This window comes from Macaca thibetana, chromosome 2, assembly GCF_024542745.1.
Source record: "Macaca thibetana thibetana isolate TM-01 chromosome 2, ASM2454274v1, whole genome shotgun sequence".
Lineage (NCBI taxonomy): Eukaryota > Metazoa > Chordata > Mammalia > Primates > Cercopithecidae > Macaca > Macaca thibetana.
The window spans coordinates 45,999,223-46,013,720 of NC_065579.1; the positions used below are offsets into that span (position 1 = coordinate 45,999,223).

A 14,498-nucleotide genomic window follows, 5' to 3' on the forward strand; every position below is an offset into this window, starting at 1 on the left:
ACTTCCGTTTAAAATCCAGGTTTTGGATGAAATTTTAGGGTTTAGCTGAATGCTCAATGAAAAGAGACTAAGAAGCGAATGCAGATGTGTAATTGGAACACAGTTTATAGAGAGGAATTGCCTCTCCTGGCTGTTAGGATTATCTGTGATCCAAGGTGGCCTCGGCCCATCTTCCAAGTGGGAAGAAGGACAACAGTTGCTAACTGTCTTTGGGGACATTCCTAATGGCTCAACATCCTTTTGGATAGATATCCATTCCCACTGGAAATACCTCCTGTCCCAGGCCTAGAGCTAGGAAAAACCCCTGCATTAAAAGTGAGGTCTAGATTTTATCTGTCTTCATAGGAAAGGAAGGGTGCTATCTTATTCAAATGAACCTACATTTGAACAATGCTTATAATGTTGAAAGCACATGCATCATGCTCATTTCATTTGATCATCTGTCCTATTTTTGAAGTCCTCATTGGAAAAGAGATTTCATCATCTTGCAATGAAAACATTTCTAAAGCTGAATAATCCTGGATGCTTCCTGATATACTCTAATGCAGATTAAGTCTGCTTCTCTATAAAGAATACACTGACATAATTTTTATGTAAGTGATTCATAATTATAGTTAAACATATTTTGACTTGAAAAATATCTTTTCCTTTAATTTCCCCCTTTATTTCCATAGTTCTTTCCAAAGTTCTTATCCTGAACCATAATTATTTAATGGAGGTCCAAATTTCTTAGGATGCTTTTCTCCCCTAACTAGAAATCACATATCTGCCTTGTGTCTGAACCTTGCAGAAGAATTTAGGAAACTGCTTTAATAATTTAACAGAATAATCAGTAAAAGTAAGTCATTTGTTATTTTCTCTAATCACCCCATGTTCTGTATTTCAAAGGATACAAAGGCACCAAGTATAAAAAAAGCATTAAATATATGATTCTGGAACGTGAACAGTGCCAGGCCCATGTAACAGAAGATGACGTTCTCTGCCAAAAAGTTCATAAATTCAAACAACTGAAACAAAACATAAACAAAAAACCATTAATTATAACTCAGGTTTGAGTGCACTTACTTTCTTGTAACTGTATTTGACAACTGGCTGGGTCTCCTTTATCTGGAAGTCCACCCCTTTGGCCTTGTGCTTAGCCTCTGAAGGAGGATGGAGGCCCTGGCTCATGACCCAGCAACAGATGCCATAGCCACATCAGCATCCCATTCTTTCCAACTGTAAGGCTGCCAGAGATACCCCCAGATAATATTAACCAGCGATCCTTCCATGGAACAATTCCTACTAAGATGACAAAATAGTCCTGTTAAAGAAACTGAAGCTAAGTGATTTGCTGAAGGTGTACTGTAGTAAATGACACAAAGATTGTTTACTCTCTGTGAACATTACCCAGTAGATCCACTTGACTTCCCAGGCACTGGACAACTTTTTTTTTTTTAAGCTTAAACTAAATTACCCTTCTCAGGCAGGCAGGAGGGACAAAGTTGGAAAACTTAGAAACCTGAAATAAGGATGAATGTCAATTATATTTTAACATTAGAGTGATCAGTATATTTCAAACTCTAGACAATAAGACTCATTAAATTGACTGATGTAGGTATATCCATTAAATGTCTACAATTTCTAGCTGCTAAAAAGAAAATGATTAATCCCAGGGATCGGTTTTTGCAGCAAGAACACAATAGATACATCAAATTCAGTCAGAAGAATAGAGTAATAACATGATATGATGAGGGATGTTCCCAAGAGTTATTCTTAGACCATTAACTAAACAATTTAAGTTGAACATGAAAAACATTCTCCAACTTTCAGATTAAAAGTAAAATGGAAATGTGTCCAGGGGCTACAACAAAGGCTGATTTGGAAAAGACTTTATTTTATGTTCCAGACTTCTCATTTGGAAATTTCTGAGACTTCATTCCTGGACCTACATAAATCACATGTTAGGTAAATATCTCTGGAGGCATTTCTCTTGACTTTTTAAGGACTCATTATTTTTTCATGTAATGTATTTACAGCCCCACAAATAATGCCCAATACTGTTCACTGACAGTTGACAGAAAGAAAAGTAGGATCTTGTCAGAAACATTATTTAAAACCAGTAATAGAAAAAAGGATTAAAAAAAAACCAGTCCCTTTGGTACAAGACAGTTTTTTCTGCAGGGGCAGCTATCATCAATTATCCTGAGTGCTTGCTTTACATTCCAGGCTGGCTCACGGAAACAAACACTGTCACCAAAATAACCACAGAAAATTTGAAAACATCAGGAAAAATGTAGGAGATAGGGAATATTTCTCTGCCTCGTTATATCTTTACTTTTTCAAAAAGTGAGATTTGGCTATTGTCTTAATCTCCTCAGGCTGGTGAAATGAAATACCATAAATTGAATGGCTTAAACAACAGAAATTTATTTCTCACAATTCTGGAGGCTAGGAAATCCAAAATCAAGGTGCCAGCTGATTTGGTGCTCATGAGAGTCCTCTTCCTGGTTTGTAAAAGGCCATCTACTTGCTATGTCCTCACACCAAGGAGAGAAAGATCATCACTTTGTGTTTCTTCTTATAAGGGCACTAATCCAATTTCTAAGGGTTCTATTATCACCATCTAACTCCCTCACAAGGGCCTCACCTCCAAATATCATCACAATGGGGATTAGAGCTTCAACATATGAATTTTTAGAGAACAAAAACATTCTGTTCTTAGTAGTTATTTAGTTTTTTAATATCAATAAACAAATATCAAGGTTAAATTTGTCGCGCCTCTCTTTCTTTTGTCCCCATCCCAACTGTATTTTACCCTAGAGTGAACACTTTGCCACCTGGACTCTATTCAGCCTCTCTTTAATGGCCTTACCCCAATTTCCGCCTGGGGAGCCCACTTCATTCCCTACTCTCAGCCCATGTGTTCATGCCTCCCTAGCTCAAACATGGAGCATATAATTTAGGACTAAACCACTCAAATTGGTGCATTTCTTTAGGCAGCATGTTTGACTCAGAAATAAGTGTGACATGTTTGGGCCCCAAAATATTCCATTTTAATTCAACACATTTAATGCAGGGAATGCTGAGACAAATGCCCCCACCTTTTCACAGGGTGAGAAATCAGAAAGATGCTTGCCAGGAAGCTGCTGGCAGCCATCTTGGAATCACAGAGGAAATGACTGCTTGAAAGAGAAGCCAGTTCCTGATAACCGTGTTTAATCTTCTGTATTCAATCTCTCCCAAAACAAAATTTACCCTTGGATTTTTGCATTGAAGAGATCACAAAATCACTTTTTGATTTGAAGTGGCATTCTATCATTACTCTTTTACAATCCTGTTTTAGTTAAATGAACAAAACAAAACACTTTTTCACTCCAGACAGATTATAAACAAAAGGGCGTAGGGTCAAATTTTTGTCTCTTTTCACATAATAAGAAAGTGTGTTACCTTTGTCCCCCTCACCTCCACCATCCAATTTAAATCTATGCATCATCTTAAAGAAAGAAAAGAAGTATATAGGAAAAGTCGTTTTGTTTTGATTTTTTCTATTTGTTATTGAGACGTGATGGGAATCTTTGCTCAACATTTTACATGGAGGCCCATAATTTTAAATATTTGTTTTAGTGATTTGCTTCCTTTGAATAACCTAGGATTTTAACTTGATTTACTCACTCAACTTATGGATATCTAAAACTTCCCAGCATTACAAGTAACTGTGTACATACACATAGTACAAAAGTTTTGTTTTGCATTTAGGTCCATTTTTGAACCTGCTCTTTGTTCCTGTTGTTATCTATTCTGCTGTCAATACTGCACTCTTTTAAATTAATGTGGATCCATAATACATGATAATATTTCATAGTCTAGACTGTTCTCACACCCCACATTATTCAGAATTTTCCTGGTTATTTTTGCATGTTTAAAGAAATGTTGCAGCCTGGCCAACATGGTAAAACACCATCTCTACTAAAAATACAAAAATTAGTCAGGGATGGTGCTGTGTGCCTGTGGTTCCAGCTACTCTGGAGGCTGAGTCAGGAGAATAACTTGAACCCGGGAGGTGGGCGCTGCAGTGAGCCGAGATCACACCACTGCACTCCAGCCTGGGCAACAGAGTGAGACTCTGTCTCAAAAATATAAATAAATAAGAAAGAATGAAAGAAAGAGAGAAGGAAAGAAAAAAAAGAAAGAAATGTGTTTCTTGATGTTTAATCACCCGGGAAAGATCATACATCATATGTTTATAATTTAAGATTAAAAAATATTACCAGCATCCCAGAATCACTCTTCTCTCTCACAATATCTCTTTCCACAATTTAACTACTATTAGCCCCTCTACCACCACAAATTAGCTTTTCTTGTTTTTCAATTTTATATGAATGGAATTGGACAGTACATACCCTTGCATTTGTCATCTTTGACTCAGCAATATGTTTGTGAGATTCTTCATGTTGTATTTAGTTCATTTAATATTAATGTTTCACAACGTACTTATTCATACTACTACTAATAGACACTTGGGTATTTTCTAGTTTGGGGCTATGATAAATTTTGCTGCTAAAAATACATGTTTGCCTTTCTGCAGAATTGTTGGGACATAGTGCCATGCAGTTTCCCAAAGCGGTGGTATCAATTTGCACTCCAATCAGCGATTCTAGTAGCTTGACATCTTGCCAACACATTTTACTGATGTTTTCTGAAATGACACTTTTGCCTCTTGATATTGCCACTTGAACTTAGAAATCAACTTTTCAATTTCCGCAAAACTTACCTATTGGCATTTTAGTTGGAGTTGTATTAATTTATAGATAAATTCAGATAAAATGTACTTCTTTTTAATATTGAAGCTTTGGATCCATGAACATCATATATCCTTATAATTATTTTGGCTTTCTTAAATTTTCATATAAGGATTTTTCACATCTTTGTTTAGATTTATTCCTAGATATTTGATGTTTCTTGTTATTATTGTAAATAGTACCTTTTTCAAAGTTCCTTTTCTAATGTTCATTGCTAGATTCACATATACAATTGATTTTTAAAATTGACCTAGTATTCAGGGCCTTATTAAATTTAGTTAATAATTCTCATAGCTTATTGGTAGTTTTTGCTTTCAAATAAGGGTAGGTTTTTTTCCTTTCCAGTCATCATACATTTTGCATCTTTTTGTTTGTTTCATTACACGTGTTAGGACCTCCAGCACAGTGCAAAATACAAGTGAGGTATGGGCATCTTTGTCTTTTTCCCAGTCTCAGAATGAACATTTTCAATATTTCCTATCAAATTTATAGAAATTCTGAACAGACTAAAGAAGTTCCCTTTTGTTCTTAGTCTATCAGAAATAGACCCTAAAAAGGTGTTGGTTTTCATAAAATGTTTTTCTTTTACCTATTAAGATGATCATATGGTATTTGTTTTTTCGCTTTTAAAATGTTGTTAATTACATTCATTGATTTTCAAATGCTAAAGCAGTCTTGCATTCCTGCAATAAATCTTACTTGGTCATTATATAGTAACCTTTTTTATATACCACTGGATTTAATTTGCTAAGATTGTGTTTAGGATTTTTGTGTTGTATATTTTATACAGTTTTATCAGATTGTATTGTTAAAGTTACTTAGGTATCACAAAACAGGTTCCTGTTCTCTTCCTTAAATGCTTAGAAAAATTCTGGGCTTGGAGTTTTTTTGTAGGAAGATTTTTAATTACAGATACAAATATTTTAATAAATATGGGTTTATTCAAATATTCTATTTACTTTTGGATCAGTTTTAGAAAGTTACATTTTTCAAAGAATTTGTCATTCCATCTACATTTTTGTATTTATTGGCAAACAATTGTTCTTAATATCCTCAATATTTGTTTCTGTAGTTATCTCTTTCCCCATGTTATTAGGAAATTGTGTTACTTTTTTTCATTCTGGATGAATCTTGTAAGGTAAGTTATTAATTTTATGAATGTTTTCAAGAAGCAACTTTGGCTTTGTCGATTTTTCTGTATGGTACCCTCTCTTCCCATTTTATTAATTTCTCTCTTTATTATTTCCTGCCTTCAGCATAGCTTAGTTTAATCTGTTTTTATTTAGTACCTTGGTCCTTCAAGTCCTGGATGTCATGGCTGCTCATATCAGACACCTGCTTTTCTGTGTATGACACAGCTTTTCTAGTTGCTTTCTGAAAGAGAGCTGTCCTGACATCTGCAGTCTTTCCTAGCTAGCTCTTCTTGTATGTATATTTTTCCAGGTGAAAACCAATTTTTGTCAGTCCTTCCTACCTCCCAACCATTTTATGGTATTTTATTTTATGTTATTTGTAATGTTATGGTATATATAAGATACCATAAATACCATAAATTTATAAAATATCAAAAATACCATAAATACCACAACTTTATGGTATTTATAAAATATCATAAATGCAATAAAATTTGCATTTTATTGTACCACAATAAAAATGTATATCAATTTAGAACAAAATAGGAGTTTTATAATATAGTTGAGAAAAAAGATAGATTGTTTGGAAAGATTTACAGTAAAAGTTGACTACTTTGGGTAAAAATAACCAGAAACCAAAGATGGATTCTAGCTCACTCCTTATACTCAAATTAGAGAAAAATAATCAATTTAAAGGAGAAAACAAAACCTACTTATGAATTATTCAATAAGTCATCAGTAATTTTGTACACATGTTTTCAATCAGGAAATTTTATAAGAATTGTTCGTAGTATAAAAATCTGGAAACAAATATCCATAATATAAGAAGTAGTTAAATAAATTATAGTATAATACATTCATATAACAGCCTATATTTTAAGGAGTTCTATATGAACTAGTATAGAAAGATATCTAAGATCTATTCTTAAATAATAAGGATAAATCTAGCTGAGTATTAACATGTACATATCCATGTAACTTTCACTCACTTTGTGGACATTTGCATAATTTTAGTTATAATGAGGATAATTTTAATTATGCAGATGCCCATAGAGTGAAAGTTATATAAAATTTCTTAGATAAAATTCCTGACATGAGTTGTCCTCTGACGAAGGGTATACGTTAATTTTTCTTTTTAAGCATACTAAAAATCTGCCTTTCAGAAAGAATGGACCAATTTGCATCTCTACAAATGGTGCAGAGGGTGCCCTTTTCCCCATGCTCTTGCCAAAGTATTTTTTATCAGTTTTTAAAAACCTTTGACAATATGATAGAATAACTTATTTTAAATTGTAGATGGTTGTTGGCATTTTAAAAAAGGCTTCTTTCATAGCAATGCGACAGTCCTGATTAGCACTCCTTTGTCTATTTATATCATATAACAACATTTCTTTGAATGAACAGGCTTCATAATAATTTCCTTCTTGGGGCATTTAATGAGAATTTGTGGGCAAATTCAATTTTTTTTCATATGCCAAAATCTCCTGAAGACATGTTTCAAAGGGAGAATCTATACAGCAAGGCCAGCTGACAGAACCAATTTGACCATTAGGACTTTATTGCCTGAGTCTGGCCCGAAGGAGTAGGCGATCACTGAGGGAATAAACTTATTGGTCAATTTTGGATAAAATTTTAAAAAATGAAAAAATTCTTCCACCCCAAAGCCAATAATAATCATCACAAAAACAACACATTTCAAACTAGTCAATTCAGTGTTCAATATAAATAACTTCAAATCTACTTCCTCCCCACTCAGGGTCAGTAAAAAATAACTTGACTCAACTTTTTATTTATCCAGTACAGTAAACATTTATTTTGTTTCCATTACTTCACAGTTTGTGAGCATTTGGAGAGGACCCAAGTTAAAACTAATCTTTGCTTAGCAGGGCTTTTTTTCAAGGGGCAGGGGGGAAGCAAGTTAATAGTGCAAACAAGACTGGGGAAATGTTTAAACTGCATAAGAGGACAATCTGTGTTTAAAAACTCTGAAAGTTCATGGTAACCATTCATATGTTAATTAAGTGACATAATCTAGTTAGCACAAACCATGTTCTCTGAAGACTTACTGGATACTATGCTTTTTAGTCTGAGTTACTGTATTTACTAGAAAGTAAAAGAAAAAGTCATATCTATTTTATAAAATATGTTTATCACTAACTCTCATTGACCTTTTTCTTCTATCCACACAAAGAATGTAATTTTACCATATCATTATGGTTCATAGAGAAATATTACAGCAGTTCAATATACCTGGCTAATACTAATTAAATTCACATGAATTCCTCAAACATAGATTTTATGAGGCTCGACACAACCTACTGACTTTCATCTACTTGTCCATGAAATGCATTGAAATTCATCGTAACTGAGATGTTAAAGAATCTCAAAACTGCAATGAAAATTAAATGAAATGGTTATTTTCTTTAGAATTGTATCTCAGAATTAATCTTGGCTTGTATTTTCATTTTACTTATAAAATTTGTCTTTATTCCTAACTGGGACCTTTCTATACAGAATAGCTCAGATTTCATTTTTATATACTATTAAGTACGTCTATAGCTATTTTGAACAAAGCTGGCATATAGGTGAATAATTTTTATTCCTGTGTTGGGGAATTTGCAAATAAACTTTATAATAAATGCTATTGAAATGATAAACTTTTGCTCCTAGGATTTCATTTAATTAATATTTTGGGCTGAGTATGCGGACTCTATTGATGGTGCAGGACAAAGTGGGACTTTCTAGGCCCCTCCCATTCTTCACCCATTCACAGTGGCATGGAAACTGTGTCTAGAAGGGGAGATTCTCAGTGTGATTGGGGATACTAAGTGGGGCAGGGACTGCACAGCAGCTGAGGGCCTCTCTTTTACTCTCATGTTCTCACTGGGGCTGGTGGTCTAGGAGGCCATGTGGACTATAAGGCCTACCACCCTGTTGCTGTAAGCAAATTCATGGTCATATCAGGAAACAAGCTTGACAAAGTGGTCATTGAGAGCAATGCCAGTCCCGGCATCAAAAGTGGAGGAATGAATGCCACTGTTAAAGTCAGAGGAGATAACCTGGTGCTCACGATGCTCAGGATGCCCTTGAGGGGGTCCTCCAAAGCCTGCTTCACCACCTTTCTGATGTCATCATATTTGGCAGGTCTCTCCAGATGGCAGGTCAGGTCTGTGACTGATGTTGGCAGTGGGAACATGGGAAGGATATGCCAATGAGCTTCCTGGTTCAGCTCAGGGATGACCTTGCCCATGCTTTGGCAGTACCAGGATATGCAGGGATGATGTTCTGGAGAGTCCTGCAGTCATCACACCATGGTCTCCCAGAGGGGCCACCTACGGTCTTCCAGGTGGCATTGATGGCATGGACATGGTCATGAGTCCATCTATGATGCTAAAATTGTCATGGATGCCCTTGACTGGGAGGCTAAGCAGTTGGTGGCACAGAAAGCATTGCTGATGACTGTGAGGTTGTTTTTGCACTTCTCATGATCTACGTCCATCACGAACATGGGGGCATCAGAGGAGGGGGCAGAGATGATGACTCTTTTGGCTCCCTTGTCTAAGTGAGCCCCAGCCTTCTCCATGGTAGTTAATACACTGGTGAACTCCGCAACATAATCAGTGCCAGCATCACCGCCATTTGATTGGGGTAGGATCTCGCTCCTGGAAGATGATTATGGGATTTCCACTGATGACAAGCTTCCCGTTCTCAGCCTTGATGGTACTGTGGAACTTGCCATGGGTGGAATCATACTGAAACATGTAGCCCATGTAGTTGAGGTCAATGAGGGGGGTTGTTGATGGCAGCAATATCCACTTTGCTAGAGTTAAAACAGCACTGGTGACCAGGTGCCCAATACAGCCAAATCCATTTACTCTGGCCTTCACCTTCACTATGGTGTCTCAGGGATGCAGCTGGGGCTGCAAGGGAAGACGTGGCTGTTTATTGAATGGAAGGAGAAGCGAGCTGTTCCTCGGATTTTAATTTTCACTCAGTTCCAAGTACTCAGGAAATGTGTTTGAGGTGAAACCAATAATTCCCATGGGCTGTAGAGGTGGTATAGGAGATGAATTATAATAAAGACCTTTACCATCAGAACATAAGGATTCTGAAGGCTTTTTTGCCTATTAAGGTCACGGTTCCCAAATGAGGTTTCCTCTATAAAGTTGAAGATTTACAGTTACATATAGGTAAAGTGCAATCTTTGGAGATCCTTCTATATCTAAAGCATTATAGTAATATCAATATTACTACTTCTAAAATAGTAACAATGCTAATGAAATTCCTATTTTTTAGGACCTAAACTGTACTAAGAAATGTATTAAAAGCTTTTACATACTTTAACAATTTTTAAAAACCTTTATGTTATAAAGTCAACAAAACCCAGGAATTGGTAATAATATTCCCATTTTACCATTGGGAAAACTACATTCAAAGGCATTAATGCACTTGCATTAATTACACAGTAAAGGGAAGAGGTCAGTTGTCCTGCGTTTTGTCCAAGGCTCACTCACACCATTTCTGCCAGATTAGGCAGCCTCCCCATTGTATAAGATTCAGGCTCTCAAGTGGCAAGATGTTTGAATATTTGTAACACTTTCACGTTTGCAAGGCATATTTTCATACATACATCTTGTTTGATCATCGGAACAAGTCAGGGGTTGGCAGGAAAGATATCAGTGACTCTGACCATATTTTTCCCAGGTTAAAAAAACAAACTTAAAAGGTAAATTTCTTTGTACCCAATTAGTGGAAGCAACAGGGTGTGGCTTGAGGCAGGGGATACTTATCCTCTCCCAAATATTTATCACCACTCACCCATCCAAGCCAATCCCTCCTACACTCATTCTCTCTCCCGGCTCCCCAAAGGCAAAACCGAAGCTCTTGCCATGTATTTGAAGTTTTAAGACAAATCCCTTTCCAAATAACCCTCTTTTCAACCCAATTTCTTCTTCAGAGAAGTTCTGTGTTTTGCTCTGTGCCCTACAGTAACATGATAATGATTATATATAGCTTTATATATGCACATAAATTATACCTATAGATTATGTATATGCCTAGAGTAAGACAAATGTCATCCAGTTTGGCAGGCTGGGCTCCAAATCCAACATCAGATTCTTCAAGTTGTTTAGGACTATCCAGTCCCTATAGTAGAGGAGGTGTATCACTTCAGTGTTTAGAGAGCTGCTCTTTATCATATATTTCTTTGTTTGAGAATTTTGGGGTTCCCTATGCACTCCTGCTCGCTACCCAGCCCTCTCCCATCTCTTGTATTTCATTGTCTTCTTTTAAACTTAATCTTGCTTTTTAAAAACATGAGAATTTCAAAAGCACAGCCTATAAAAACACAACACAACACATTTTAGGAAGATGAATAGGCATCATTAAGTAAGTAAAGTTAATATAGGAAATAAATGTAGTTACAGCTACAAGGAATTGAGCTTCATTAAACTGAATAAATACTGAACAAATACTGTAGCTAGATTTCCTTGAAACCCTCAAGCTTATAACTTAAGGGGAAGGCCATTTTCTCTGAAATTACTTAATTACTTTAGCCAGTAAACACTGATAACAGTATTCATATTTCTGGAAGTTTTCCACTTTTGACTCTTCCCTTTAAAAATTTTTTTTTGCTATTAAAGTAAAAGTCATTACAGGATTTTGTAAGGTTGCATTTAAGTTAATATACCATTAAGTTAAGAATAGCTTCTCATGTTTGCACCTTCACAGAGTACTTATCATGATACTGCTCAGAGATATTGATCATGAAATAAGATAGGCCTTAGATCCATTTTGATGAATTTAAACACAGGTACACATATGCACACAGAGTTTAAACCGTAAGACTTCAAGAATAGAATTACTTTGTAATGTATATAGTCCCAACATCCATTCAAATGCTTGATTGCTCCTAGACGCTTGTTGAGGGGCTACTCAACCTGGAACTGAACATTGCCAAAGTCAGAAACCTCACTACTTCCTAAGGAAGTGAATGGCATTTTTGGACCTATATAACTGTTAGAAATCCTTCCTTATGTTCAGCTAAAATTTGGCTATTACTTTCAACCGCTTCTCCTACTTCTTTGGTTCACAGAAAATAAGTAACATAGGGTATCATTTTATTTTATATTGCTTGGCTCTAATAGCAGAGAGAGGATTTTTATCAGAATAGTTGTAGCAGTAGGCAATTCCACAGTTTAGGCAGCAACAGCCACTTTTCATTCAACAGTCTTATTAGTCGTGAAAGTAAATATTTTGCTGCCGGTAGTTTGTGGCTGACGTATGAGGTCCTGAGTCTAGAATATCTACAAAGGCTGGGGGACTCTTTTGGAGAACACTTATTTGAATGTAATGCTGGTTACATTCAAATAAGGGTCCTACAAAAAAATTTTCTCAGTAAATCTAATGGTACTGGTCTTTTGAAAAAATAAAAGTTGTAGAATAACACAATTAGTTTCTCTGTAGTTTTGCCAATAAATACTAACGAAAGAAAATTGCCTAGTTGAAACAATATATTTTCTGTGCAGAAATTAAAATTGTGTCTTAAAAAAATCCCTTAATGAATAAGCCAAGAAAAACATTGATATTAATATTAGGTGCTGGTATGGAAAATTCACACATTATCACAGTTTTCAAAGGTTAACAGTCCCTTTTCTTTAACTTTTTAAATTTAGCTATTCCTGACCTCCTTCCTTATTCATCTTTTGCATATTATCTTAAGATTTTATTTTTTAGAGCAATTTTAGGTTCATAGCAAAATTGAGAGGAAGGTACAGAGATACCCCATATACCTCCTACCCCAACACATGTACAGCCTCTCTCATTATTAATATCCCTCATTAGAGTTGTGCATTTGTTACAATTAATGAATCTATGTTGGAGCATCATTATTGTCCAAAGCCCATAGTTTACATAAATGTTCACTCTAGATGTTAAACATTACTTGTGTATCTTTTTGTCTTTGTAATTAGCCTATGCTAAACTCTTAGGCGGGAGTATGAATAATACATGTCTTAGTTCTGGCTTCTATAATAACTATACCACAGACTGGGTGGCTGAAACAACAAACACCCATTTATCACAGTTCTGGAGGCTGAGTAGTCCAACATTAAGGTGGCTGCAGATCTGGTGTTGAGAGCTCATTTCCTAGTTTGCAGATGGCTCTTTGGTTGTATCTTCATATGCTGGAGAGCAGAGAGAATGAGCAAGCAAGCTCTCACGTCTCTTCTAATAATGGCATGAATCCCACTAGTGAGGGCTCCACCCTCATGACCTAATTACCTCCCAAAGGCCCCAACTCCAAATACCATTAAGTTGGCGGTTAGGTTTCAACATGGGGGATACAAACATGCAGTCCATAGCAACACATGAAAAAAGGGAAGATTTCTAATTATGATTTTTTAAGGTGTCTGAATTGAATACCAAAATCCTAGCCATTGCCAGTCAGATGAGTAACAACTGTTTAAGACATGACTGAGGAACTCTACTCCATCCACTATGAGAACCATGTGCTCTTTCTAAATTAACATCTACCGCTGGCAACAGAATATTAAGTCTCAGATATCTTGAGATGTGTTTGATCTCTTCATGCCAACCCAATCCCTTGATAAAAGTATTGCAAACTAAAATATGCAGGATGGAGAACATTATTCAGTGATGTTTCATAATCAGCCATGTCACAGTGGAATGCATTAGATCATCAGGACAAACATGAAACACTAGAATCAAACCAGTATTCATTCAAGTAGGCTTTGTCACCACCAGTGCTGCACCTGTCTGAAATAACAGTTTCATAACCAGCTTGAAGATTTCAAGAGCTTACTTGTTTTATATTATGCTATTCCCAATAAACATTTTCATTTGTGTTAGTGTATGTTATATTGATATTCCTTTGAAAAACTTTCTGAATTTGGTAGTTTTATATATTCTACTGTAATGGTACAACAGTAGTCAGAACTTCTCAGAAAAATTTCTTTTACCACTATCCCCCATCTCTAATTTATGAGGAAAAAGAATAAGAGGACTAATTAAACTGATTTACTATTTAACCTGACCAAATTCATTGCTCAACTTTTCCTTTTGCTTTTGGGTCATCTTTTGGGTAAGATAGAAAAGTAAATATTTCACAATTTAAAAGGTGAAGAGGCACAGATGCTTTCCTTGTGTATTTCAGTAAGATTTTAAATCTAATAAATGGACATAGCACTCAACTTTATACTATATGTAAAAAGTGATATTAAAACTCTTAATTTTTGTTCTACAGGTGGTTATAAATTTACTTGATTTAACTAACAAAGAAAATAAAAGGCTACAACAAATGGTTAAAAATCATTGTCATTAGGCAGATGACTTTGAATTCAATTTCTGATCTATGGCAGAGTGGGCTATGGAAAGGCATGCAATAGAAAGCTTGAAGCTTAGAGTAGAACATTGATTCTTCGGGACATAATAAGAAATTGGAGACTGTAAAAGAGGCTTTATAAATCAGAGAAATAAATGAAAATGAAAGACAAAAAATATATGACATTTGGATAATGTCATTCAATTGGAGAATAGGCTATCAGATAATTTTTATAAAGGCATG

At 35.4% G+C, this 14,498-nt stretch overlaps 1 protein-coding gene across 1 annotated transcript in view; it reads right to left on the reverse strand.

Moving 5' to 3' along the window:
- Positions 1-14,498, reverse strand: part of SLC9A9 (solute carrier family 9 member A9) — a 586,828-nt gene that overhangs the window by 228,720 nt on the left and 343,610 nt on the right. The window contains exon 10 of the mRNA XM_050779755.1: positions 894-1,007. Within this exon, the coding sequence (XP_050635712.1) occupies positions 894-1,007 (114 nt within the window). The remainder of the gene's footprint in view (positions 1-893; positions 1,008-14,498) is intronic.